At 35.4% G+C, this 27813-nt stretch overlaps 1 protein-coding gene across 1 annotated transcript in view; it reads right to left on the bottom strand.

Moving 5' to 3' along the window:
• si:ch211-266k8.4 (uncharacterized) overlaps positions 1 to 27813 on the bottom strand; it is a 44754-nt gene that overhangs the window by 2964 nt on the left and 13977 nt on the right. The window contains exons 11-14 of the mRNA XM_055057846.1: positions 11853 to 11951; positions 10182 to 10366; positions 8646 to 8773; positions 5873 to 6142 (exon numbers count right to left, since the gene is read on the bottom strand). Coding sequence (XP_054913821.1) covers positions 5873 to 6142; positions 8646 to 8773; positions 10182 to 10366; positions 11853 to 11951 — 682 coding nt within the window. The remainder of the gene's footprint in view (positions 1 to 5872; positions 6143 to 8645; positions 8774 to 10181; positions 10367 to 11852; positions 11952 to 27813) is intronic.

Genomic DNA, 27813 nt, shown 5'->3' with positions numbered 1-27813 from the left:
GGTAAGCATTCAGAGCTTCTCAAACACGTTTTCCTTTCTCACTGTTCAGAGAATGTGAAAATAGTACTAACCAGATGCAAGAAACCGCTTTCAGTCCACAGACATGACTGCAAATTTCTGCTGGAAGGTCACATACATCCCAGGAGTTTCAGACTTGTGCAGTTTTCAACATTCAATAAACTCATTTGAGAAAACTAATTTACATTTTATGATGGTTATTTTGGACCATCATAACAAATAATGCATTTGTTATTTGTCATATACAAAAGACAACCCTTCTTTTAAGATTATTGGGTTTTGCGATTTCAAATAAAAGTTAATATTTGTTTCTGTGTACTATGAATGCAATTATTTCCATTTCACCAATAAAATAAATAAAAAACAAAAACAATTTTGCAACAATATTATATATATATATATATCATATAATATATTTTGATACCTTAAGATGAACAATGGTCACACTGAAACATTCTAGAATGAGTTTATATTTTTGTAAATTGAATTAATGTACATTTATAAGCATCATATGTAGCAACACAAACTCTAAAAGACAACACATTAATACAGTTGTTGCTAGAAAAATACATTCTAGAGAAAAGACTAAATAAACGTAAATTAAAATTTGATATCTAAGCTAAATTACATTTAAAACTGAGCCAGTTTCAAATGGCTCAGCTACACATCCATGTTGGTGTAGAAAACTGTTTAAAAAAGGTCAAACATGTTGAGAAAAGAGAAAAAAAAAGATGACAAGAAATATGACCATGTAAAAATAAATACTGCTACACTCCCTGGGCACCAGAGGACTTACAGTTTCTATTGTTCTTTTTTTGCAAGGCTCCATTTCCTTTTATATTTCTAACCTCCAAGGTGCTAGCATTAGAGTCATTAACTGTGACCTTTTCCATTCACTGCACAGAGTTTCATTCAAACAAAACCTTTTCAGGATGATTGAAGATGGGCAATGTCTTATGACACGTTTCTAGGCAACATCTCACAAGCAATACTTTTTCTATTTTCCAATAAAGAATGACACATATCTTGTCACCTTGGGAGAACAAAATGATAACTGTTACTCAAAGTAATTTATGGCCAACAAATCCAATCTACCTTCGGTGTACAGCAAGCATGAGGGGGGACCCTTTTGACATCTTTTCCGTGCTTCATTCAGGGATTTATTACTTATCACTACTTTCAAGATGGACACAAAGGTGTGGATATAAAGTAATGCACTGCAATATTTTAAACTAGCTTTAATAGGCCTTTTTCAAAACTGGAAATAACGTATCTTGATGTTGGAGCACTTCCTGTTTTTGCCAATCTATACAAGTAATTGATAAAAAATGGTTGGGTGTGAATGCGTGCCAAAATGTGGAAATTATTTCAGATTTAATTTTCTTATTATTTTGAATAACATTTAATTTGAGCAAAACCTTCTAGCTAAACAGAATCTTAAGGAAATTTAGTAAACAAGTTTTGCATTTCTTCTTCATGTAGCTAGATCTATTGGTTCTGCCAGGCTCTGACTGTTTGTGTGCCTGAAATGCTAGAGGCAGAGTCTTTGATCAAACAAACACCGAGGTGTGGGATATCAGTGGGACTCTTTCTTTCTCCCCTTTTCACTCAAGTGTGACCTGCAGAGTCTTGGTATTCACATTGTTAAAAGTTAGTACTGCTGAAGCCAGCTGAAACGCACACCAAACAGCCGGGGATTGCTGGGAATCAGGAATGATGTCATAAATAAAAGACTAGAATGGTGTGGGGTTTCAAGGGAATAGTAATCTGCAGACAGGGCAGAGGGTGCCGGGGCATTTTGCTAAAAGGTTAAATCAGCAAAAAGTGGATCCATTATGACATCATAACAATATTAGCAATTAAAGTGATCATATTTCAAACCAGCTTAGTGTGCCATAATGGAGTTTAATTGTGTTTGTCAAAGGATCAACCAGAAAACTAAGATTGATACCTCAAGCTTTTAGACGGAATAATTGGAGATTGACATTAAATATGTTAAATCTCCCCTAGAAAAGAAAAAAAGGGCAATAATTTTGACCATATTTAAAAAAGAAAAAGCAGGACTACAGTAGTTTTTTTTTCTCCGCTCTTTTTACTGCTCTTCAAACGAGAACTCTCTCATGTGGATGGATTTTTTTTGTCAAGACTACAGTGGCAAAAGCAACAAATAGCTTTTCTTGTTGCCTCATGTTTGAGGCAACAGAAATTTGGCAATTTTTAATTTCTTGAGGAACATCCCTGGACAGGGATTCTAATATCACTCGTATTAAAAACCCCCACAACTACCAAACTTCAGCTGTGACTCTGAATCTGTAAAGTTAACTAAAACATTGTGTGATTCATCCTGACTCTACCTAAAATAACAGGACACAAAGATTAAAATTTGTCTTGGCACCAAACACTTCCACTATTTTCACTGCTGCTTTGCTTTTTGCATATAATTTGTTCTGTCTGTGTTTGATCACTCATCCATCCTATAACCTCTCAACACTGTTACATAACACCACAACACACAAACAAGGACATGAGTGTGGTGAATACATGTTTCTCAAGAACAACATAGTCAGTAATAGAAAGAAATTGTGTCTTTTTACGCCGCTCGAAGGACAAACAACACAACAGCAAATTAAAACGTGAACACAGCCAGATTGCCCAGGTGGGAGGAGAAGTCAATGAGACGGTGGCTCTCACACTGCTCAGCATACGACCCACAACACAGAAGGATCAGATGACAAGCCTCAGCCGACAAACACACGCCGAGCTTGATGCGCTTTTTTTTTCCCAGCTAGTCCCCTTCTGGCAGAGAGCAGAGTCACGTGTGCACTGCCGCTATTTTGTGGGGAACATTCTGCCTAATTAGGTTAAGCTTCTGCATTTTAATTGCTGTCCTCATAAACAGCAGTTGTAACGTTAACCCCCTCGCTGGATACAGCTTTTCATCCCAATGTTTAATCTTTGTTGGTATTAATAAAACACCCGAGTCTCTTAGTTAAATAATTACAACATCCTAAATAATGTTTTGTATTGTGTTTGTAAATTGAAAGAATAAAAAAAATCCAACATGTTTAGGAATGTCATCTGAGGTGTGTCTTAATTTTAATTTATATATACACACACAGCTTCCATAAAAAAATGCAAGAAAAACATTTAAAATTCATTCTGACAAACTACAACATAGAAAACATGAGCATTATGTATTCAACATAAAACTAACCTGATGCAATGGGAAAATGTTTAAACATGGAACAGCCTGTTCAAATATGACTGCCAAATAACTGGTTGAGCTAGTCACCTGGCACCTTTGTCAGTTTCATTAATTTACGAGTTGCTTACGATGAAAACATGCTATCCTGCTTGCTGTTCTACTAAATACTTTCCTGAAAGAGGACAGATGGATGAGCATTTAACGTTGTCAAAACTGACAGCGAAACACGAACAATAAAAATAGTGATTGTTGTGCAAGTTTAGGCACTTATCCCTCCATTTTCACTGTATTCCAACAGGATACAATCAGATTATTTGGATAGAAAAGTATGGCAGAAAATGGTGATGGGAGTGGTAGTATTATACTCTTCAGGGAAGACCTCTGTGGAAAAAGAACCTAGAACCTGGGATGGGTGGACATTTCTCAGCATTACTTTTCAGAAAACTTATGTTCACTTTAACTCACAGCTTTTACAGCTTCCAGCTTGTCTGCAGAGACACAGGCTGTCAAGTCTACTAATAATGTAGTGTTTTAAGAGCTTTAAGAGATGTTTGAAATTATTTACTCCTGTTATGTTCTAAAGCACAACTGAAACCAAGAGACATCCATAAAGGAACATTAATTATTTAGAGATTTTAAACAATTTACTGCTGTGTTTGTATGTCCTGATGGGACACATCTTTTAGGCTTAATTTAATAAACATCTGTTATCACGGACCATTGCTGCATGTTTCTCAGCTTAGTATCGTTATGGATGGTCAGTCAACCTAATGGTTATTAATTGAAATGGTGGCACCACAATGCATTTAAAGCAGTAAATAGATTTTAAATTGTTAATCCTGTGCAGCGACTTCCTGGAAAATTCTTGAACAGGACATTATGTTCAGAAGGTGTGTAGCTCACCAAACAGGAAATTACAAGTTTATTTTTGTGCTGCAGTGTTCCCGCCCTGCTTAGGTGTACGAGTGGAAAACTCAACAGGAGGTGTTTCACGTTCCATAATTTGAGAGTCTGTCAGTCACACAAATTCATTTCATATTTGAAAACTAGAAATGCAACTATTTGCTTCCAGCTGTGGCAGCACATATCATAAGAAAACCATGGTTACTAACAGATTTGCTGTATTTGCACCATTTATTTATGGTCTGATTCAGTAAATTAACATTTTTTGACATGCTTTCTGAAAAGTTAACTAAAAAGAAGCTCTGACACCTTTTCTAGACAAAACAAAATAAGATTTTACTATAATGCGTAAATTCAGAACTAATCTTATTTTTAAATAGCTTTAATTAGAAAAAACTCAAGCTGTGCTCTTACCTTTTTGTTGTTCTCAATTGATGACTTAATCTAGAGATGATTGATCTGATCAATTGACCAATGATTAATTGATTTGAGGCCATTTTCCTAAAAATCTGAGTTTTCTCTTGTATCTTGTATTTTTTGTAAAAATATGCTAAATAATAAAAAAATGAGAATGTCAATATATTTTGACAGGTTTTTTTTGCATCAGCCGACTTAATGTATAAAAACTTGTTTTCCCACAAATTATTAAACTTCAGACATATTTATGAAATACAACAAAGAGCAACCCCCTTAGGTTGTTGAATTTAAAAAAAAGGGTAAAAATAACAAAATATGTGACACACATATAATAACCCTTAACCTAGTTTACAAGAAGTTTATATTAGTGACAGCCCTCTAATTACCTCCCCTGGAGTCTAACAGTTTTAAAGGATGTTTAGAGGAGGAAAACAAATTTTTGATGTGGGGGATTACAGTCTGAAAAACAAGCCCACTTCCTATAACCAAAGCCTCAAACAGGAGTGATTGAGGATTACAAGCTACTCATTTGATTGTGTGAAACCTGATAAACTCTGATGTGGCTGCCTCTGCTTACCATACAGACTTTTACTCTGACCACAGCTTTATATTACGTTCGTCATCTCTCAATAACATAAAAAGTTTTACTCTGCAAGTTTGAGCTCTTTAATTGCCATTTGGGTCTTCCCAGCCTCTTATAAGCAGGGTTGGTTTGGAAAATCATGACTATTAGAATTAATCTAAGCAGTACTGGCATTTTCAACATGGCCTAAAAAGTTGCCGTTTTGGTATACATGTCTTTCTAGAGAAATTGTCGATGAGGGTAAAAGCGAGTTTCCATACTCATTCTTAAACCTTCTTCCTAACATCAAAGTATTGAGGTCAGGCTACAGATTGTGGTTTATGGTTTCATATAAATCCTTGTTAAAGTCAAGTCAGCATGTTGTAGTATACTGTGCATTCAATAAATGTCTTCACTGGATAAACAACTTACTCCCCAAAGGAATAAGAATTGACTTCAGGGTCATGTCCAACAGAGAAAAACTTTCTTGGAGTTCTTCATTTTCATTGTACGGAATAGAAGAAAACGCAGAGCTACGTTTAGGGTTAAGGAGATTTTTTTTGTTTGTTGTTGGGAATTTGCAACACAAGTGGCTGCAACTTTTCTTCAAACTCTTTGGCTTATCATTTTTATACTTGAACTAAAATAGAAAGAATTTAGAAATCCTGTAGCAGAAAGACATCATGCCTCCTTTGTTTTCCATGAGTGTAGAAGAGCTTTCAATACTTGAAGCTACTTGACAAGCAAAAGTAACTTGTTAATCTTACCTGATGAGAGCGTCATTGAATGTTTCATGGGGTTCTGCACTGTGAGAAGCACTGGTGGACTGTGGAATTGAGGGAGAGAGGGAGGAAGACGGAGGCAGGGTGGAGGAGAGAATCGCACTGGAGCTCGGATTCTGGTCCACTGAGCTCTTCTCATTTTGAGGAAGATGACAAGGTTTTGCTCTGGCATGATTACAGATGCTGTGATTGCTACGACGATGAGCCACTTTGCCAACAGACCCTGTACCAGATCTCTCAAAGGTTTGTTGACATCTTTAAACAGAAGCACAAAGAGTAGATTTACATGAGCTCCCAAATGTTTGTTCACCAATTGAAATTTAGATTAATACATACAATAATTATTTTTGCTTTAAAATTCCCCATGGAAAAAAAAACAAAAAAGATTTCTCTAAGAATGACAAATTTGAAGCTCACTGCAAGACACCCGGGAGGAAAAGTGGATGGCATATTCTTCAACTCCATGACGACAGAAACACGTAAAATTGTCAGACTTTCCTTTGTGCCATTGAAATGTTGCAGTCAAGCCTGGTGAGTTTTAACATTTTGGACTCAATCATGTGTGTCAGCTAACGGCAGAAAAGCAGCAGAAAGCTCAACAAACCATATAGATCACATGTGTCAAACTCAAGGCCCGGGGGCCAAATCCGGCCTGCCGTAGGTTTTTATGTGGCCCTCTACAGTCAAGACTAAACACTAAGTGTGATTAAATATTATATTATCAATCATATCAATGCAGTTTTTATCTGTTTACTGCCAATTCATATCAATCAATCCCTCCAGTTTCCTGAGAATTTAGTTGATGTAGGATTATAGTCCATGATTTATACAGCGAGTAAATAAACAGACACATTTATCATTATGAAAAGATGTTCAAAAATATTAAGTAATTTTAAGTATTCATTGACATATTAACAGTTTGTGAACAGGTTTTATCAACACATTCTGGCACAACCGGGCCTTTAAGAGCCTTCATGATCTTGATTTGGCCCAAAACGAAAATGAGTTTGACACACCTGATATAGATCATTGGAATGCAGGACATGGATGCATAGATCCTGAAATTCAAAGATTTTTGGCTTTAAAAACTTTTGGAAAAACTATTGTCTTAAGTTTTGGGTGTTGTATTGAGATGAACCTGGCAGGTAAAGTGTCCCAATACTGTTGGGCTTTTTCTTTTAATTATATATAGGAGCTGCTGTCAATTAACTGTGAAAATTACTTTTTTGTGGTTTGCTTGAATTAAACATAAGCATACTGTAGATTACTTGTATTTTCTAAATAATTTCTCAACTTGAGTTATTTTTATGTGCTGGAAAAAAAACTATCAGTCAAGTTCAAATATTACACCACCTCACACAATGGAAGCTATGGCAAAACGGTGGTGGACAAATTAATTAAATGCAGTTTTACTACATTCATAAGTACTTCTTTACAATTCAGAGCAGTCAAACATTTATCATATTTTCTGAACCCCATAAGGTGTTTTTAAGTTCATGAAGTTCTTTTAAAAGTTGAAGATTGTCCCTTTGCCTTCTCTTGTTTACAACTAATTTGCCACCCAATAACAATAATCCCTTTCGTGACCCCCGATGACCCACCGCATGCTTCAAATAACCTGATCCACTGAACACAAGGAGCAAAACTGTGAGGAATTACAAACATTCTTGAAACATGGGTGCAAATATGTGGATACATGCACATACGGGAGGATGCACAGATAAATGCAAACACACAAACCACCAAAAAGGTACCGAATGTTTCTGCTGTCTGCCCTGTGGTGGACAGGACAAAAGGAGCAGCATTACAATGAGAAGATTAGAGGACTATTGAGAAATTCTGAATGTGGCTGGGAACTGACCTGCTTTATCACGAAGAAACAAAAGCAGGAAGACTTTGTGGAATAGCACAAATTTTTTGCATTACTGAAATAGGTTCCATGCCCCAAGAAGATCATATAAATGAGCCCTTCAATAAGCGTGCATTTCCATATGTAGCGAGCCTGATTTGCAAGTAAACATCTGCAAAGTGTGTATCGTGTGTGTGAGAGAATCAAGGAACATTAAAAGAAAATAAATTAACTGGAAACCAAATCATTTGCAATGTTTCTATGAGCAAATGTGGGTCTGTGCTACCATTTTCCAGATAATTTGACAAAATATTAGAAAACACAAAAATGTTTATTGAATAATTCAAAGTGAATGTATAGAACTTGGTTTATATAGGCCTTTCTTGTTACGACGTTCTGATCGGAGGCCAGAAAGGCCAGAGCCCAATAAAACCTGGAAAAGATGAACTCTTAACTCAGATTTAATTTTAGGCTACATCACAGAGAAAAGGTAATTTACAGCCCTTATAGCTAAAGGGAAAAAGCAGATATTGTGGGAATCAAGATTGAGCTACTTCAGTGAGAAAAGAAAAACGTTGACGATGAAAAGTGAGACAGTCATATAAATTACAGCTTGGGCAATAAAAAGGATCATAAAAGGTTGAGAAAACGATTTATGGCATCATAAACATTAAATGAGCATGAACTTCAGAAAGCTTCACTATAAGTTTCATGTGCTTGATGATTTTTTCATATGCAACATCCACATATGTAGAAAACAGCAGAGTACTGCTGAAATATTCTGGTATTTAAGAGTACTATGTAACTTCTAAACCAAAAGTCAAACAAGAATAATGCTTTCATAAGTACACTGAAAATAAGTAGCAGCAAATTTGTTGTTTCAAGCTTGAAAAAATTTAATGTTCTAACCTTTCACTTTTCCCACAGCCAGCAAGTTTATTCCCAGTAACAGGGGCTACAGCCACCTCTCCACCACTCCCGTGTCCTTCAGGCTGGTGGATACTACTTTTCTGCTTGCTCTGTCTTTTCAATCTCACCTAAAAAAATAAAAAATAAAATAAAAAAAAAAGAGAGACAAACTCCCCCAGAAAACAGATTAAATCCCATATTAATAAAGACAGAAATATTCAATATTCATTAATTCTGGCAAAAATGAAATGTATAAATTTTTTCGTGTTTATTGTTGTTTTAAGCCTATAACTCAGAGGTTAACCGTCTCTGAATGGTTTGTGTAGCTCTAAATACTGACAGAAGCATAAATCCATTAGAAACAGTTATATTTGAAAAGAGTACTAAAACCACATAAATGTCATTATTTTAACAACTTATGCAGTTTCACTGGCAGCTAACACAAATTGGTCTCTTGTTCTGACTTTTGTTTTTCCAATTCCAGACCATGCAAACTAAATCTAAATCCTCCAACAAAGGAAGAAATCTATGATCAACTTCTAGACCACCATGTGATTCCAAAAGGCAATCACAGTTGTAACAAAATAATTATATAAAACCTTGGTTCCATACACCAATAATCCTATGAGTAGCAAGCTTAAGTATTAAAGTGAATTTTCTCAGGGCTAAACTTAGAAAGACCTTGTAGAGCAACCAATTTATGTGGTAATAGGTGGCATTTCATAATATTGCTGCACATGCAGTATCTTTGGCCCTGGGCTGATCTGAATGGCTGAGGAAAATAAAAAATATTACTCTGAGGCCATTAAACTACAATGAATTCAGGGATGGCTTTAAAAAAATATTTTAGACCCATAGCAACTAGCTTTAGCAAATCACAATCAAAATGTTAAATTACTTGTTTTTCAGGAGCAAGTATTCTCCAACACATCTAGTTTTATAATCATAAGCCCCTTGTTGTCAAATATTAGGAAAGATCAGCTCAATAATAGGATAAAACGTGTTGTGTCAAAATGTTATAAGTCACATGCTAACTTTGTGCGATTTTCTTACTCAAGCCTGTTTTGGCTTATGCTCAAGGCATTAGACCCTAAATTGAGCAAAGTTTAAAAAAAATAAATAATTTGGCTGATTCTTTGAGCTTTGTTGGAGGCATTTAAGCTAAGGTAGTTCTAAACACAGTTATATCAGCTTTGTTACATAAGCTTTTGATTAATTGAAAATAAAAATGAAGCCAAGAGGATACAGCAAACTGGTTTGGCACAAGCACTAGTAATGGTGTCAACACCTCTGATATTCCTATTAATACACCACGTTTTTTTTTTTTATGTAAGGAAAAATAAAATTAAAAATAACAAAAGCAATATACAGTTGAAACGTTTTGTGCTTTAATTGTTACTTTTTGTGATGACAAATGAGGCAAACAGTCTAGTTCTTGTTTTTATGCAGAGTTAAGCAAATTGTTTGCTTGCTGCACTGTTGTACTGACCAAGCAGATAAAAACTAAACAAAGAGATGCATGGATAATATTTTTACCTGAGCTTGTGTAAATGAAGCTGAGGCTCGACTCCGGAATACGCGCCCAGGACTCCGGTGTCTCGGCACAGCCAGTGTTTGTGAACATTTCTCCTCAACTCCATGTCGACCCAAAGGGCTGAGAAGGTACCGGTGCGCCACGCGCATCACACGGGTCAGTAAGCTCACACCCCGTGGAACAGTGTCTTCATGTGGAAACACCACAGATTGTTATTAAATGCGTTCGGTTTATTTAGGTTCTTCACCATTAAAAAAACTTCTGAGTTGCAGAGATCTAAACTGTAGGAAATCTAACTGAGGAATAATATTTGCTTCATTTCCCAAACATTTATTTTTGAACATCTATTAGCTCCAGTGAACGACAGCAACAGTCCAATGCAAAGTTAGTTACGCAAAACGAGTTATCATTCCACCACAGAATAACCCCCACCGACCCGCTTGGTGAGTGTACAGTAGACGTAGTTTGGTGTGTGAATATGTCCTTGTTGTACACAAATGAATGTTATCAGTTCCTCACCATATTTACTCAGGGGGGAAGAATCTGTCTGCTTTGGCAAGCTGTGAACACAAAGACTCACTTGTCCTGTCCCTCATGCACTCAGTCACAGTCATGGACTCTACTGCTTATATCTCCAGTTTATGCTGAGGGATATTTATGCCACAACTTTTAGTAAGGAAGCTAAGATCTGGTGCTCCCCCCCCATCTTAACTGATAACAGCAAAGTGGTACCGAGACTGGATTGTGATTTATTTTGTTTTTTTTTTTAAGGATCATCTTTCTTGAGATTGTATCCTACTGCACTGCAATCCCTGTCATATTCAAGCTCAAGAGGGTTTAAGAGTAGCTTTAGGTTTGTATTGCATAGATACAGAAAGCATGAAATAAATCCAAAAGTGTTTCTAACTATAAATTCACAAAATATGCTTTATTATTAATTTTGTATCAAATAAAAAAATATAAAAGCCAGAGTCCTAAGCTTTTATTAGATTACTAAACTCCAAAGAAAACACATCACCAATCATTCAGGTGTGGCTACAGACTGAAAATGTCGAGTTTTCAGTTTTGATATTTACACTGCACACACCGACACTTGCTACCACTGATGCCTTATAATACAACCTCCTTAGGAAATGATCTCTTAGGAGGTGAGTGATGTTCTTTTCTTAAAACCAAACCCCTTTTTAACACCTACACAAGCAAATACAGTAAGAGTTCTAGAGGGTATGAATAACCTTCTCACTGAAAGGGACCTGATGAAACCTGTGAGTGCCTGTAGCCTCTAAAACCAATGTTTACCAGCTGCCTCCGTCTTTATTCTCTCCATAATATGGTGACAAAGACTTTGGATAAAACATTACAAAGAACTGTCTGGTAGAAGAGGTCTGACTGAAAAGCACTGGTGAGCAAGCTTGTACTTGCTAACTTAAAAATAATTTGCTGACAAGCTCAAATGACTTTGTGCCACTGAAATCATCTCATCTTTCCAGAAAACATTTATTTAATTGGGTAGCTGAAGCATAGAGTACTGCATGAACAGACTCTAAAGATGTAACTGATATATACATTAAGTGTATATATATATATATATATATATATATATATATATATATATATATATATATATATATATATATATATATATATATATATATATAAAGACATTAGCTCACCTTTTTCAGAAGTCTTCTTGCCTCCAGATTTTAAAATATGTCGTGTCTCGTTTCCTGTTCCGACTTCGTTGGACATGTTATGTGGGTTTTCCAACTTTTCTGCAAGAAATAAAACCAGATGTCTTGGGTCAAAGCAGTATTTGGCAAAAATGAATTCACATGAACTTGTTCATGAGTAGAGTTTATATAGTTAAGAACTTTGCACTAAACAAAACAGTTTTCTATGTTTATGAACATTTTTCATTGTTGCTGTTGGATTTTAGCTATGCGATAAGTACGAGAAAAAAAATGCTTTGAAAAGTATCTCTGTGTTGACTAGGTGGCATTCATCCTTAGAGGGATGGGTGACAAGATCCTACACTTTTGTATAAGTTTGTCAAAATCGACCTGAATTAGAATCAATGTATTTTAGGGCTAATTGTCATTTTGTTAAGGATAATCATTTGTAATATAAAAGTTGGATGCATTTGTATATCATTATACCAGGATGTGGAGGAATCAATGTTGCTTGAGATCCAATGTGAAGTTGCCACATACCAGTGGCAGCCTGGTAAAACCAATATATTACTGTGATTGATTTATTAAAAACAAAACAAAAAAAACACAGAGGCTCTTGATATACATGGACATACTATTGATCAGACCTTCAATCTTTATTTTAATTTTCAGAGAACATCTTGGGCTTCACATTAGCTCTAAGCTAAAATTGTAAAATTAACAGATAAACACCGTTAATAACAGTGTGAGGAATGAATCTTTACAAGAAACAAGTTTTACTTTTTAAAATGAATCCTTGACATACATAAACTTTTTGATTATATGTAATTTACTGAATTACCTGCACATGTCATTAAATGTATTAGTCATATTGTATTAGATTAGTAGATCTCTAGCAACAGATTAAACAAACTAATAAGCATTTCATAAATCTGTAACTGTATTATGTTTTCAAGATGTAAAGCACTCTGAATTGTCTTGCTGCTGGAAATGTGCAAAAAAAACAAAAACAACTTAAAGTGAATTTGATTTTCTGTCAAAAATCACACTGAGCAGAGCGGAAGATTGAATTTCTCAAAGTGTAGCTGGCAATCATAACTTAGAGTTGGTACGCATGTCTGGTTCTCGGTGTGCATCACAGCAAAAATAGTAAATGGCCTGTACTTGTATAGCGCTTTATCAAGTCCAGAGGACTCCAAAGCACTTCATTCTTGTACACATTCACAAGCTTAAAGGATGACGCACTCCTCTAATTGTCATACGCCTGAACAAGGGTTTTAAGAATAAGGCCTTTGCCAAACAGGAAGAGACGATGATAAAGTGCAGACCTAATGCACGGTCTTTGCAGAATTTTGACTAGGGTCATCTTTGATGTTAAAGCAACTCAGTTTCCCAGACACACCCTCCCCTTTCCTATAGCCCATGGCTCTCACCCTCTGCCTCATGTTTCTGTCTCCTTCCTTCCCTCCCTGCGATCCATCTCAATCACCGTCAGACATCAGTTAACGAGAGGTTCCCTTCCACAGCACAAATCAAAACACTGACGTGTCATAGCATGTCTCTAGTCAACCACCCAAAAACCAACCAAGAAAAAACACATAAGGCTTAAGCATATTCATGGTCTGAAATAACCTGGAAAATAATTTGAAACTGTAAGACTGAAAATACATCCACTATGGTTGAATACGCATAAATATGCAGCGTCCCTTTATGAAAAGTCCTTGCAGTTGACAAAGTGCTTTCACAGCATACAATTTACAGTAAAATCAGTTACAAGGGAGTGACTGGGTTTATTTGGAAGTTCAGAAGAAGCATGCAGTTGCCTCTTCTGAACTTTGGTGTTAGTAGAACTGTCACAAACAAACAACAAACAAATCTGTATGTTTAATATCTGTTTTTCTTGAAGACATAAATCCAGACAGTGGAAGTATTGACACGGGTGAGCTCACCTGAGCAGTTTCTGTATGACTCAAGTGGGTAATGAGTAGGGATGAATGAACGTGTGACTATATAGGAGTGATTTATTGTTGAAGCTAAGCCTTCTGCCCTCACTAGACTTGCCACCCAGCAGCCAGACTCTCAGTCAGTCCTACTCAAACAACTTTAATTAAAGTAAAACTGAAAAGAACTTTGTTTCATTACACAAAACAAGCTGCACTCAGCACATCATAAAATGTCACAAAATAAAATGCAACACTACTTCTGGTCCATGGACAGTATTTGCTTAATATCATAAAGATCCCAGGTTCATGAAACTAAGCATAGCACAATGAGTTGAGTCTTGACAAGGTCTATTTTAATATCAGAGGAATACCAGGTCAAATTTACAACATGCCTGGTCCTGCCATGTAGTTAGTCACATTGAATAAAATATTATGGAAACATGAAATCAAAGGTTTTGGTCAGAACTTCAGTGGTGTTCAGAAGGATAATGGAAGGTTGCTACAGACATATTAATTTACTGGTTGTTCAAATATAATTCCAGTTAAGAACAACACGTTCATGAAGTGGGGACTAAAATTATGCCACTCATCAATTTTAAGGTGAAGTTGTTTTTACAACAATCCACAAACCGCAGAAGGAAAAATGAAAATTAGAAAGCAATTAGATTGTTCCACATTTTATTTCTAATTTCTGTGAGACCACAATGATAAATCTTGATTATCATACTTTGAGAACCTTGTAGCCCATATTACCTGCATATAAGACAGAAACAGTTAAAACACCAAATGGGAAAAACAACTTATTGGACATTTGTTGCCAATTTGGCATAGGATAAAATGTTTCTCTCTGACTGTTAATGCTGTAGCCCCATAATTAATTAAAATTCCCCACAAGTACTTTATGACAACTGTATACTATATTTGACGCAAGCTTTTTGTCCTATTACTTCAAACACTTTTAAGAGGCCCAATCATGTCATATAGGAAAACAAAGTTGACAACATAACTTATTGCAAGCTGTTCCTTTTTTCCCCGTCTTTTCTTTTCACAGTAGAAGATTATTGCATTGTTATTCGACAGTTTCTGGGTGCGACAAAGGCCTCTGCATTATCTCCACACATGATTTAAAAACGATAATTCATTGGGTATTGGCTAAGGATGAAAGGAAATCTTTCAGATGATTTAATCTTGGATCCTGCTCAGTCGCTGTAACTCAGCCAGTTTGGAATATGATAGGTGTTTCCAAACACAACGCAGTCTTGTTGCACAGGTTCTTCAGTTTCACTAAATCAAAACATAGATGCAACAGAGACTGGACAGCACTGGTTTAGTGCCATTAAAGCTACAGTATGTAACTGAACATGAATGAACTGAATAAAAACATAAACATTAGATGTTACATATTTGTTGAAACTGTCACTATGCGGTGACAGTATGGCATGAGATAGATAATCTGTGCAAATCTTTAGCATCTTATACATCACCATCTGTGCTTCAGTGATAGTCTGTCGAGCAGGATGGATATCTAATTGCAATGCAAATGATGCAATGAAGACATTTTGTCCAGCTTATTTAGTAGCCCATCTACTGTTACAGTAGGATGATAGCTTTTTAAAATGAGTTGAAACAAGGACACACATGGAGCCTCACTTTGTAACCAAAAAGACAAATAATTTTAGTCACCTTCAAATTAAAAGCTGGTCTTCAAAAAAGGCATCAAATATGCATTAGTGTTGTGAAATTTTAATGCATTTTCAATTGCTATTATCTGTTAAATAAATATATTTATATTGAAGCTGCATTTCCACAGATGTCAGTATGGCAGCTGAGACAGGCTGTCATACTGTGAGCACATTTACTCTTATGAGGACCAGAGTGTGGTTTCTATCAGTCAACTTAACCTATAATCACTGAAAAAGCTGCACTGTATCTATGACTTGTCACACAAACCACTTATGTTGACTGAAAACTAACAAATAAAAACATATGATAAAATCCTGAATGACGCAGGGTTGTAAATGCCAGAGTCAGTGAGCTCAGTCTGGAGCTTCCTCTATGACTCAGGGATTTAATGAGAAGGTATGAATGACAACGGGTGTTTCACTGCCCACACTCTCTTCCTCTCTGAAAGTCAGTTTCAAATAACAGTACTCTGCTGATTCTTCAATGTCCAGCCATTAATGCTGATGACACGCAGCCGTTTGAAGGTTGTGTTTTAGTGCGTTTGAAGCTCTGACGTCCTCTGGGACAGAACACCTGTAGCTTGGATTGAAAAGCTCTGATGCAAGGCCTGGGATCAGCAGATCCTGTAGCATGGGAATTCACTGACACAGCTCAATGGCCGTTTTGAGGTGCTGATCATTTAGAGAGAGAATGAGAAAGTAATGAAGACGGGAAATTTCCCCAAGGAATAAGAGAAAACATCAAGACAGTTTCTCCTACTCGACCCTGCCTCAGATTACCCAAGAAAACTCTCCTCATAATCACACCAACAGAAGGACAATCAATTGAAAACTTACCTTAGAATAGATGCAACACAGAAAAAAGCAAGAATGAGATTTTACCTCAACAAACATCTTGAAGGCAAATTTCCGTTTTAAGTGGGGTCAAATTCTGACTTCTCTCGAATTATTTATGTTTGAGAATCCATGGAGCCATTTGTATGGGACTGAAAGTACAGAAAAATGTTACACAAGTGGAAGACATTGAAACAACTGCCAGCATGACCAGGTCTGACCCTTAATGTTCTCCACAAGAGGCTAAAAAGAGTCTGCAAAAATGTCCTTGCAGGACATAATGGTATAGTGCATGCCAATACCACCTCCACAAGTTTAGCTTCTTCTGGGAGATGTTCAATGGGAAAATATTTGCTCTATGTATGGAAAGCAAAAAAGTTGATTAAAATTTTCTAGGAAGCATGCAGAAGATCAGACTTTCTACTGGGTAGAGATGTTTGTTTTCATTTGTGACACAACAGGGTTGAAAAGTCAAGATCTCAACATATCAAAATATTTTGACAAAAGTATTTTCTCTAGCAAGTCTGAAGCATAAGCCCAATTTTATTTGAATATTTTTAACAAAATTATAGAAAAATGGTAAAAATAAAACAAAACATGAGAAATATCTGACACAGCACAATGACTAAGGAGAAGACTTAAGTACAAGTCATTTGCTGAAGTTTTATGAAAAAACAAAAAACAAAAACAAGACCAGGTGAGTTTTTCCCTGATGTCCACGAGGTTAAAAGATGTTCATGTTTTAGACTCATGGACATGACTCGGCTTGCAGTCATCACATCCCTCCCTCAGCAGATTGTTCAAAGAGAAAATACAATCTGTTAAATATTTTACAATGAGAGAGAAAAAGAAGACAGAGACGTGAAAGGCTAGAGAAAGTGATGAGATGCACAAAGAAGGGAAAAAGTCCCAAAAGAAAACAAACAAGATGTTAGAAAAACAAAGCAGGATGCTCAGATGCTTTTGCGTTTGTAGAGAGTATGCTGATGTAGCCTACTTTCTAAATTAAACATACAGAAATCTCCTTCCAAAACAAAGAAATGAAGCGCTTCTGCCTTATTAACAAGAAAACATTTCATACAATACATATAAAATTGTATCTCTTTTTTCCCCATAAGGGAGGTTTCATAGCCCTGGACAAGTTTTATTTTGTAAAAGCGATGGCAAAAAAATATATTTGGATTGAAAAAGCTGCTGATCCTTGAGTTAGATAAGGTTAAATTATCATAAGGACACTTTACATCTTATATCAGGACTTGCCATTCAATATGATTGACGAAAAAAATAAAAAATCTGAAAGTACATGTGTCAAAAACCTAAAGTATAACTGTACATTGAATTACAGAACAAAGGCAGTTATTTGTTAGCTAGTCTATCTTAGTCTTTTCTTAAAAAAACAAAACAAAAAAAATGCATTTGGTCATTTTATCCTTCTGGCTCATCATGAACATCAAAGTTGGTTAAAGATTCTGGGCCTAAACAGGTCTCTTTAAATCTCCCTAATATTACACAGGTTAAATAATAAAAATAATAAGATTTGATGCCTTTTTCATTCTACTTGCTAAAAGACAACCTGATTAGCCTGCAATTATACAAAACTGAAAAAGACCAAAAATAAGCAAACAGCAGAAAGCAAAAAGATGTGTGAACTCAGGGAAAAATGCAGTCATAGATTATAAATGAAAGAATGGGGACTTCCAGAGACAAAACAGAAATGGTGTAGAGAGAGCAGGATGGAGGATAAGTGTGGAAAAACTAACAAAAAGAAAAAAAAAATGATATCTTTACATTATTCTCAGTTTTCTGGCCTCCAGAATAATGTCATAATAACTGTGATTAGCCAACTATATAAACAAAGTATCCAGATAAATTCTGAACATCACTGTTCCAAAATACTGTGGAATGAAATGTGTATCACAATGTGTTAAAGGTCTTAATTATTATTTTATGTCCACTGCTTTTTATGTCTGTTTCATGACATGTATGTGTACAAAGAGTAACAGTTCTTCAGCTTATGAAAGTCAAAGGACCAGTGGATGGAGGAAAAAAGATAAGGAGGTTAAGGAAATAAAGCATTCAGCAAGTACAGCCAAGATGGCTGTGTGTAAGATAAACATAGAAGCAGTACGGAAGCTACCACAATAAGCTACAAAAATGGATCTCCTAAGCAATTTATTAAATAGTTACACAATTTACAGCCACCCAATAAAAATAAAACATTTTTAGAAATTAGATTTTAAAGGCTATGTTTATATCAACCAATGCTTTCAACAATAGTGGACATTTTATAAATCAATCACTTTCTGTTTAGATGGGATGCAGGACAAAGCTATTTTAAATACTGTTAAATATTTAATGCTCTGCCTGTATGATTCCTCTCCAAAATAAAATAAGCATGTAATAAGATGCCAGAATAAGATCTAGTTATATTAAATCGCCATAATATTTCCTGTCAATGTCAAGTTTCTTTGTGTACTATACTGCTCTGCTGGGAGATGACCTTGCCTGGAAAGGTCAGTATAAGCTATTATAGCACACCTCAGATTCAAGAATCAATGTTTAAAACTTGACACCCTTTATATACTGAGGCTCTTATTTTGAAAGAGAGCACGTCTTGAGTGGTTGTTTTAGTGATAGAGATGACTGATGAAAAGCAGATAACCTAGAAACTATTTCAAGAAATAGTAGAAATACACAAATATACTGACCAAAATTAGGCAATCATTAAAATTAGACTGTAAAAGATTGCCTTTCTGTTGAAAATGTAAAAATTTGACCCTTTTTTCAGCCATATAAAGGCAACAACATTCAAAGAGATTACTTAGTGAATAATGGATCATGTTCCTTTGGAAGTATTAGTGAAAAATTTTAAATTGAATTTAAGGGTACACAGAAATGTAAGAAAATGTTTAAATCGACAACTTATCTTCTAAAATATAGTGAAATATCAATACAGTTTCTCCAAGTTGCAAGACAGAGCAAAATTCTCAGAAGTAAACAAGACAGCTGAGTGAGGTAAACTGAGTTTGCTTTTCATTATGCTATTGAGTTTTTCATCTGTCACTGGACATGCTGGCTGGCTTTTGGAAGTTGTTAGTAATAAAAGGTGCTAAATAAAACAATGAAGGGTGATGGGAATGAATGTATAGAAAACATCTTACCAATGTGAATGATCAACTGAGCTTGATTACATGGTTTCACAAGTAATGTCAAGTTAAGTAGTTAATCTCAAATTAATCTCTGTCAGTGGATTGAACTGCCTGTGTAGCTCTGTATATAAATTGGAAAGTTTTTTGTAAAGTGCCCAATATATTTTGTGAATCAATACTATATACTGAAGGAAGCAAATTAAAGTTGTTTAAATTTAAACTCTAATTATTTTTATCTTGTTTTAAGTTAGAAAGACCCTTACACAATCACGTTGAGGTTGTACATCTACTATAAATAATTCCTGCTGATGTGAGGAATTCCATAAAACATTATGAATGCAAATTTTAGATTTTGTAATAGTTTAGTCTTCAAAGAGAAATTGGAATCAGGCTGCACATAAAAGCCTGATTGGTCCATCTTTATTTTTCAACATTGTAAGAATTCATGCAACCATCCACCAACTGCTAAAGGAAAGTTCACAGCAATGCTAAAGGTTGTTAAGGCTTCTGTACTGCATTTGATTATTGCAATTTTAAACTATTGGACACTGTTCAAACCGGCATTGACCTACACAATGATTCCTAAAACCTTTACTCCATTTCTGAAGATATAAACAGAGAATTAGCTCTTCTTTGACATTAGAATTAACTTAGAATTAGATTAACATAAAATATTATATATAATATATATATATATATATATATATATATATATATATATATATATATATATATTAGTGTAAAATGACCTGGAAAATTTACACAGAGTAGAGATTTTTTTACTTTTTTTTTTTTTTTTACAGATCTAATTTATAAAATAAAAACATATGGAATCTTAAACTTGCCAAGAACATTTACAAAACCCCGTTGCGTGACTTCCTTTATAAGTAAGTTTCCTGTAAAATGATATCAAAGGACTGTAATATTATTTAATCTAGCTTCTTCATAATCAAACTATGTAAAAATACTTTATTTAAGACCACTTTGTTTGAAAAGTTTCATTAACATGTTCCTTTTTTTTCCTGAGCAAACACATAAGGATTACGGACAAATACTTCCACCCACACTCACTTGTCACAACAGTTTGTTATAATACTTCAGTTCTCAAAGGGATCAACATCTCATCTCACAAACCGTATGTTCTCATTAATCAGAAAGCAGCCAAATCATTTCTGTGCTTCCCACTTGCGTGAAAATGATAGACAGGTAAAGCTCCCTAAGGAGTGTGGTATTAAATGATGCTTGGGAATACTAAGTATTTAAAAGGTGCATAAGGAGAAGGGAAAAAACAAAACGCACAACAAAAAACCATTGACTGCAAAGAGTCAGTCAATAGAGTGCCAAAAGCTCAATTAAAAATGGAAGGAATGGAATAAAAATGCATCAGATCTTGATCTTGTAATTATTTCACATGGATGCGTTTCGACAACCACCAGAACAAAACAAGGAGGAGTGGAAAATACATACAACTGCAGCAATGTTCAGAATGTTGGCTAAAATATAAAAGCTTCCCTAATTAAAATCCAACACTCTGACCTTTGGTAGTGCATGATAAGATGAACCGTTAGACTGTGGCCAGATAATACGCAAACAAAATGCTCAGACAAAATATAGCCACTTGTTGAGAGCATGATGACAAAAAAAAAAAAAAAAAAAAAAAAACTTGTGATGAATGTGGCTGACCCAGAAAACAGACACTTGCATTCACTCAGGCAAAGTGAGCTTAAGTATGCATAATATTATCAGAATAAAATATATCAGATATTAGAAACAGCATTAAAGATTTATCCAAGGTGGTGTGATTCAACAGCATGATACAGTGCTAGTTTAGAGCAACAGATTAGTAATGTAAACTTAGTGTGATTGGAAACAAAGAGGTTGGGGGAATATCGAAAGAACTCCAGAAAGGTTTCCTCAAACAATCAGTTTATGGGTAACATTCCACTCTCAAACTTTGCCCATGAACTCTTTATATTCTTCCACATAAATAAATTTCCCTGCCAGAGGTCAGTTTTACTATCTGCACATATTTTTTTATGTAAGAGCAGAGTCTTCTTACATTATGTGGCAATTAAAACATGACCCACATCGCTGATTTGCATGCATGCAAATCATCAAAGCCTTTTTGAAATATCACGTCCTAGATTTTAGTAAAAGTTGACACAATTAAGCTAATCCAGTAATCTTTAACAAAGCACATCCCCCTTTTTATTCACGAGTCTTTCCCTTTATGGAATTTCATCCACTCCCAATGCACGCGCAGGCTTTAGTTGCTTCAATTTTCTGGCAAAATTCCAAGACAGCCACAGGGTGCAACAGCAGAAGATGGAAAATGGCAAAAAGAAATGTATTGTTGCACAGGAGAGCTGGCAATGTGAATATTCACTCAAAAATGACATCAGACTGGAAGGGAAACTTTTGGGCTCTAACCCAGGAAGATATGAGCCAAGATCAACATATTTTTCCTGTTTTCTTTCTTTTTTCCTCTCTCTCGTATTTCTAATACCATTAACAGGGATTAATGGCTTCTAATCCCATTAACAGACACATATCCTCAAAAAGAAGAACTAACCCAACTCTTAAATTGCTGACTAAATAAAGGGAGAAAGAAACTGTACAAGCTTCGTTTCATCAAAAAAAAAAAAAAAAAAAAAAAATCATCACTGTTTGGAAAAAAGGTATCGACTTTCAAATCCTTATGTCATCCACTCAGCTTTTAGAATAAAACCTGATAAAAGAAGAACACCTACTGGAGCTTGAATCTCAAAAGCTGAGAGTCATTTCTAAAATCATGATCTCCATATTGAGTCAGTTTCTTTTCCAAATAATAACCTCAGTATAATACTGAGTTTAGGTGTCTTAAGTAAAGAAAAGAATTCAGGGAAGTGTACCCTGAATGTCTGCCTGGTTCAACACATCTAATTCAAACTGACAACAGATTAACAGGTGAGCAGAGAAAGACTAAAAAGTTGAAAGTGTCACCAAAATTCAACTTTTTGATACAATTGGGGAGCTTCCACGAATGAAAACTCTTAATTGCTACTCAAAGATTATATCAAAGTCGAACTCATTAGAAGTACAATACAAAGAAATTGGAATTTTGAGAAAGTTTTAGAATTAAGTCCTTTATTTTCTACAAAGTAAAAAAAGAGAAAAAAAAGTGTGTGTTATAATTGACAAAAGCTATATAAGCCAAATGCAAGCTGCTATGCGCCTGTCAAAATTTATGAAATTAAATGGCAAAGGTCCTGCTCACAAGATTTTGCCTAATAATCGGGCTGGATCAGCCCTAGAGGCTGATTGAGCAGGAGGCATTCCACCTTAAATAGCAGAAACAAACACTTTGTGAAGGAGGAGGATTATAGCAGGCTTACTAGAAAGCAAGGCTAGTCTGAGGGGCATAAGTGGGCTAAACACCCTTAGAGGTTAAATAGGTCACATTCCTGCAGGACTAATAGATACAATTCATTTTCAACAATGGTATATTACCAAAAAATTGTCAAGATAGCACCGAAAACCGTGTACCATGTTTGTTTAAAACCTGAAAAATATCATCTTTACTCCTGAAAACTATTCCCATGTATAAAAAAAAACTGTGCAGTAAAGTTATTACTCTGAGCATGAATCATTTACCATGGTACCAGAGAGGAAAGTGACAATAAAAGCAGCTTGTTAAGTCATTCTAGATGAATTCTGATACACACTGTGCTTGTAGGTCCCTGGACTGTAACGCACACACACAAAACTATGCACAAGCATAGTTTCTTGTGCATAGTTTAATATACATAAAGCAGTGCATGTGTCTGAGGGAGGAAGATGGGCAGAGGTCAAAGTACTGTAATCAGTGAGATGGAATGAAATGGAGAGGGATGAAAAAGAGAGAATTGAAAACTTTACCAAAGTACTTTTCAAAACAGACGTTTGTTTACAAAACGTACTTATTTATAATTTAATCTCTAGTATAGGCATGAAAAATAAAACATGAACCAAAAAAAAAGTGAAATAAGTGAACAAAAATAATCTTTACCTTTTTTAATAACAAAGGGTTAGATGACTAAAGCAGACAGACTTAGAGCACCAGAAAATGTTTTTTTTTTTATGTGTGTGACATTATTAAACCTAACCATGGTAGAATATTTCTGTCCTGCTGCTATTTTCCATTTGCAAATTTGTGAAACACTTCCAAAGCAGTCGGCTTTCAAAACATGCAAATGCTTCTATTTCTAAAATAGAACAATTTGACTAAAAGTATTCCAACTCCATGAGCATGAGGGCTGAACCAATTTCTTTTAAAACCACTAAGTTACGTTACTCTATATGGGGAAATAAACTCCTTAATAATTTTACATTTTCTTGTGACCACCTATAACTTCTTGGATTGGTTTGTCTGACATCATCGGTCTTGATACCAAAGCATCTTCTCTAATTTCCCTAGTAACTAAGTTTTGAGGTTTAATTGGCTATTGGTTATGGACACTAAGAAGAAAAAACAACAACATTGAAACATATAATCCTGTCTGTAATGTATGTATATATAAAAAGCTTCAGTTTTAGAATTGATTTACTAAAACAAATATTCTAATTTCATCAGATTCACTTGTCTTGAATTTAATTTGATCATCAAAATGCCTATATAAGAACAATGCATTGATTTTAAAAAGATGTTGAGAATCCACATTGAATGCTACTGGGTGCTTTTACATTTGTGCTGTTCAAAATGTTCAATAATGTTCCTCAACAGCATAAAAAATAAATGAAACTTGATACATAATGATGCCAGCTACCTTTTCATGGATTAGGCATTTCATTCCTTAACATTTTATGAACAGAAGAAGTGCTTATTTAATATCAAAATTAAGTTTTCTTATCTACTGTGTGGCGTTTCTTTAGAGTTTGGGGTTGGTGATGTAACTATTCAAAATGTTAGGTAACTTCATGCAAATGCTGAAAATCAAGCACCAAACAGATTTTTTGATTTAATGACTTGATAATTAATTTCAAAACAGATGTCCTTGCCCCACAGCAACCTGAGCATTAATGAGTACCAGCCTTGCAGAAGAGTGTGGCGAGTGGAAGAAAGTCTAATTATGATAACAAAGAAACCTCTTTCATGTACTTTCCTTTCTCATCAAGACTAGTAGGCTCCTTTGTGAGTGATGATTCACTTACATTTTAGCAATGGTTTGGGTACCTGGTCTGGTCATCAAGTTGCTATGATTAACCCATCGATCACACTCTAGATGCATAATAGAAGCATATAAATATTGGGCGGTCTGCTAATGGTAAAATGCATCTTAATCATGCAGCAGTGGCTGTGGAAGGTTGTTTTGGGTTACTGGTTGAAAATAAAGCTGAGTCACTGCACTGAGGCCAAAGCAGAAGGCAGACAGGAAGACAACGGAGGAGGTGTCCTGGGAGCCCGCTGAGGAGAACGGGTCCCTGGCATCTGCTACAGTACAGGGAGAGAAATAAAAAAAAAGAGGTAGAAAAGCTCTGGGGTAGAAATGAAAGACACATTGGCAATGAAAAAGATGCAGTCAAAACAAAGAGAAAAGAGATTTTCTGAAAAATTAAAATGATGTAGAAAGATGGCAAGGGTCATGAAGTGGAAAGATAAGGAGGTGCAGATTAAAACAGGAGGAGAAAGAATGGAGACAAAAACAAGGCGAATAAAAGAGGTAAGCAGCCTCTAGAGGACAGAGGAACACGCCTTTGTGTTCTCAGCCCCTCTTAGCCTGAGTAAGCACAATTTTAAAATCACATCAACTTTCTTTAAATGCTGACTCAGCCTTCTGTTATGGACAGGCAACAAATGCCTGCTCTCACTCGGACGACGCTAAATGCACAGGCAGGCCAGGCTGGTTTCACCTTTATGAATGTTTTTCTTTTCTTATTTACTACAAGAGCAACGACAATGAGTTGGTACATTTAAAGATGTTTTGACTTTGTATCTGTGTTGCAAAAGTGACCTTGGTTACAGTAATATATGACACATTTGGCACATTTATTAAATTTGAATTAAACACCTGCTGAACTCACACTTAACAGTAATTTGATCATTTTCAAGTGAACTTACATATTGGCCCCAGTAACATCAATTTTTTTTTGCCAGTCTGCTCTTCATACAACAAAACTAAGAAGTAAATAAACTGATTTTAAACGGTTGATAAGTCAGCTGCTTTACTTTTCACGAGTACCCTGCAGAGTGTATATAAAGCAGGCCAACTTAAAGGACTAATTCAGTCTTTTAATGGTTGCATCAATTTGCCTCAAAAGCTATTGTTATCATTGGCTAGCAATTTTTTTAACAACTGGGAAACTTGAAAACTATTAAATTGGACTATATTGAATGTTGTTAGACAATCCAATTTAGTACAAAATGCAAAGATTTACTTTTCTTGGTAGAGTTAGAGGACTGATGTGTGGTTGTGGTAATTCAATAAAGAAGGATGTTGCACTTTCCCTAATCGGTGAGTCTGCTGCATCGATAACTGGAACAACTTTTCAGTCCAATGCTACTGAGAACGGTTGTAAATGGCATAATGGAAAGGCATTTTGATTACGCACGATCACAAGACACTTGCATTCCATCACGTCATTTTGTGATGACGTACTGAAGGTGCATAACAAATGAAGGCAACAATTAAATGATGGTGACATAAAATGGAAGTATGCACCAGAAAATAATCCCACCCCTTTAGGATAAAGTTTCTCCTTCAGTCAAAAACTTAGTAATGAAGTTGTAAAAAAAAAATATGTAGTCTAAATCTAGTCAACAATTACCATCGAGCTAAAAAGCAACATTTATTTAACATTTTTAACTAAATTCAAACTAGCTACATTTTTATCTCATTGACATGCAAACTTTGAATGAACTTTTAAAATGTTGCAAAAAACATGCTGGTTGGGATCAAATCAACCAGGCTGTGCAAAACTTATTTTTAATCAGAAAACAATAAAATGTTTGCTACATCAAAACTCATTATAAATATGTTTCTATCTCCCCTTCAGTGCATTAAGCATTAACTATTCTTCAGAAAAGCCCAAAACCACCTCAAACAAACATAGGAACCTGTTTTGACATTTAGAGTTATTCAAATTTTACCGTTTCAGTCAACCTTTTGTAATTCCATATTTCTAAGTACCCATAAAAAATGTTGATCGAAACACTAATAAAAGCCTTTGGATAGACAGATCATTTTGGATGCTGCAGTTTCCTGTCTGTTTGATGAGGGGAAAAAAAGTGTTAAATTTATGGAAGAAGCTAATCTTGTCTATTTCTTCATTTCAGGGAGAGAATAATTAACTACACTATAAAACATGTTATTCAGAAAAACAAAAAATATTTTAGCAAAAGGACTGTCCATGTTAAGTGCAATAAAAGAAAACTTAATAAACTCTGTCAAATCATTGTGACTGTGTTTTTATTTGATGATTCAGCAGCCTTATAGTTATGAGAAACATCAAAAATGTTCAAAAGGTTCAGCACAAGCTACTCATGTTCAAAAGAAAGGAGAGGAAATTCTTTCCCACCATTTGATGCCGTTTCAGACCCAGCGTAGCATGACAAGATTAAACAATGTGACGTAATGAGAGGACCTCACATACAGGTCCTGACAGAAGACATTTTTTCTCTCTCAGATCATTTAAGCAACCTTACAGTAATGTTAAAAAAAGCTCTATAAAATCTTCACACTCATCTCTCATTATGGACAATGTTGCTTTTTGATGCCAAAAACAGGATTTAGAACAGAGGTAGTGTTTGCTTCTCTGCATTTCAGACATTTCCCTGAGGAAAGTTCCAAAATTTCTGTGCAATCTCATTAACGATGCTCCAATGTGGAGATTAAAGAAAAAGGAACATCCAAGAGCTGAGTACCTGAACTGATGAGACAGTAAAAAGCACTCATAGATAGAATTATTTTGAAATGACAAAATATGGAGGGAGTGAGTGAAAATCTCAGAGAGAGAGAAAGCAGTAAAACAGCATCAGCAGGCACCAAATGAATCAGCTCAATTTTCTCGGCTGTCTTGAGGGCTGGAGCGTCTGACAGGCCAGAAAATAAGGATGACTCATCTCGATTCACTGAGACACACACATGCGTGTGTGAGAGTGAGTGCATATAAATATGTATATATATATATATAAAAAATTCCCTTCTCACCCACCGCGGGTGGTTCTTATCCTCTGAGCTCGGGTCCTCTACCAGAGGCCTGGGAGCTTGAGGGTTCTGCGCAGTATCTTGGCTGTGCCAAGGACTGCACATTTCTGGACTGAGATGTCTGATGTTGTTCCTGGGATCTGTTGTAGCCACTGCTCCAGTTTGGGGGTTACTGCCCCGAGGGCCCCGATGAC

This window comes from Poeciliopsis prolifica, unplaced genomic scaffold (assembly GCF_027474105.1).
Source record: "Poeciliopsis prolifica strain line A6 unplaced genomic scaffold, Auburn_PproV2 SCAFFOLD001, whole genome shotgun sequence".
Lineage (NCBI taxonomy): Eukaryota > Metazoa > Chordata > Actinopteri > Cyprinodontiformes > Poeciliidae > Poeciliopsis > Poeciliopsis prolifica.
Note: the sequence above shows the minus strand (reverse complement) of the source record. Positions and strands in the feature narration are given on the sequence as shown.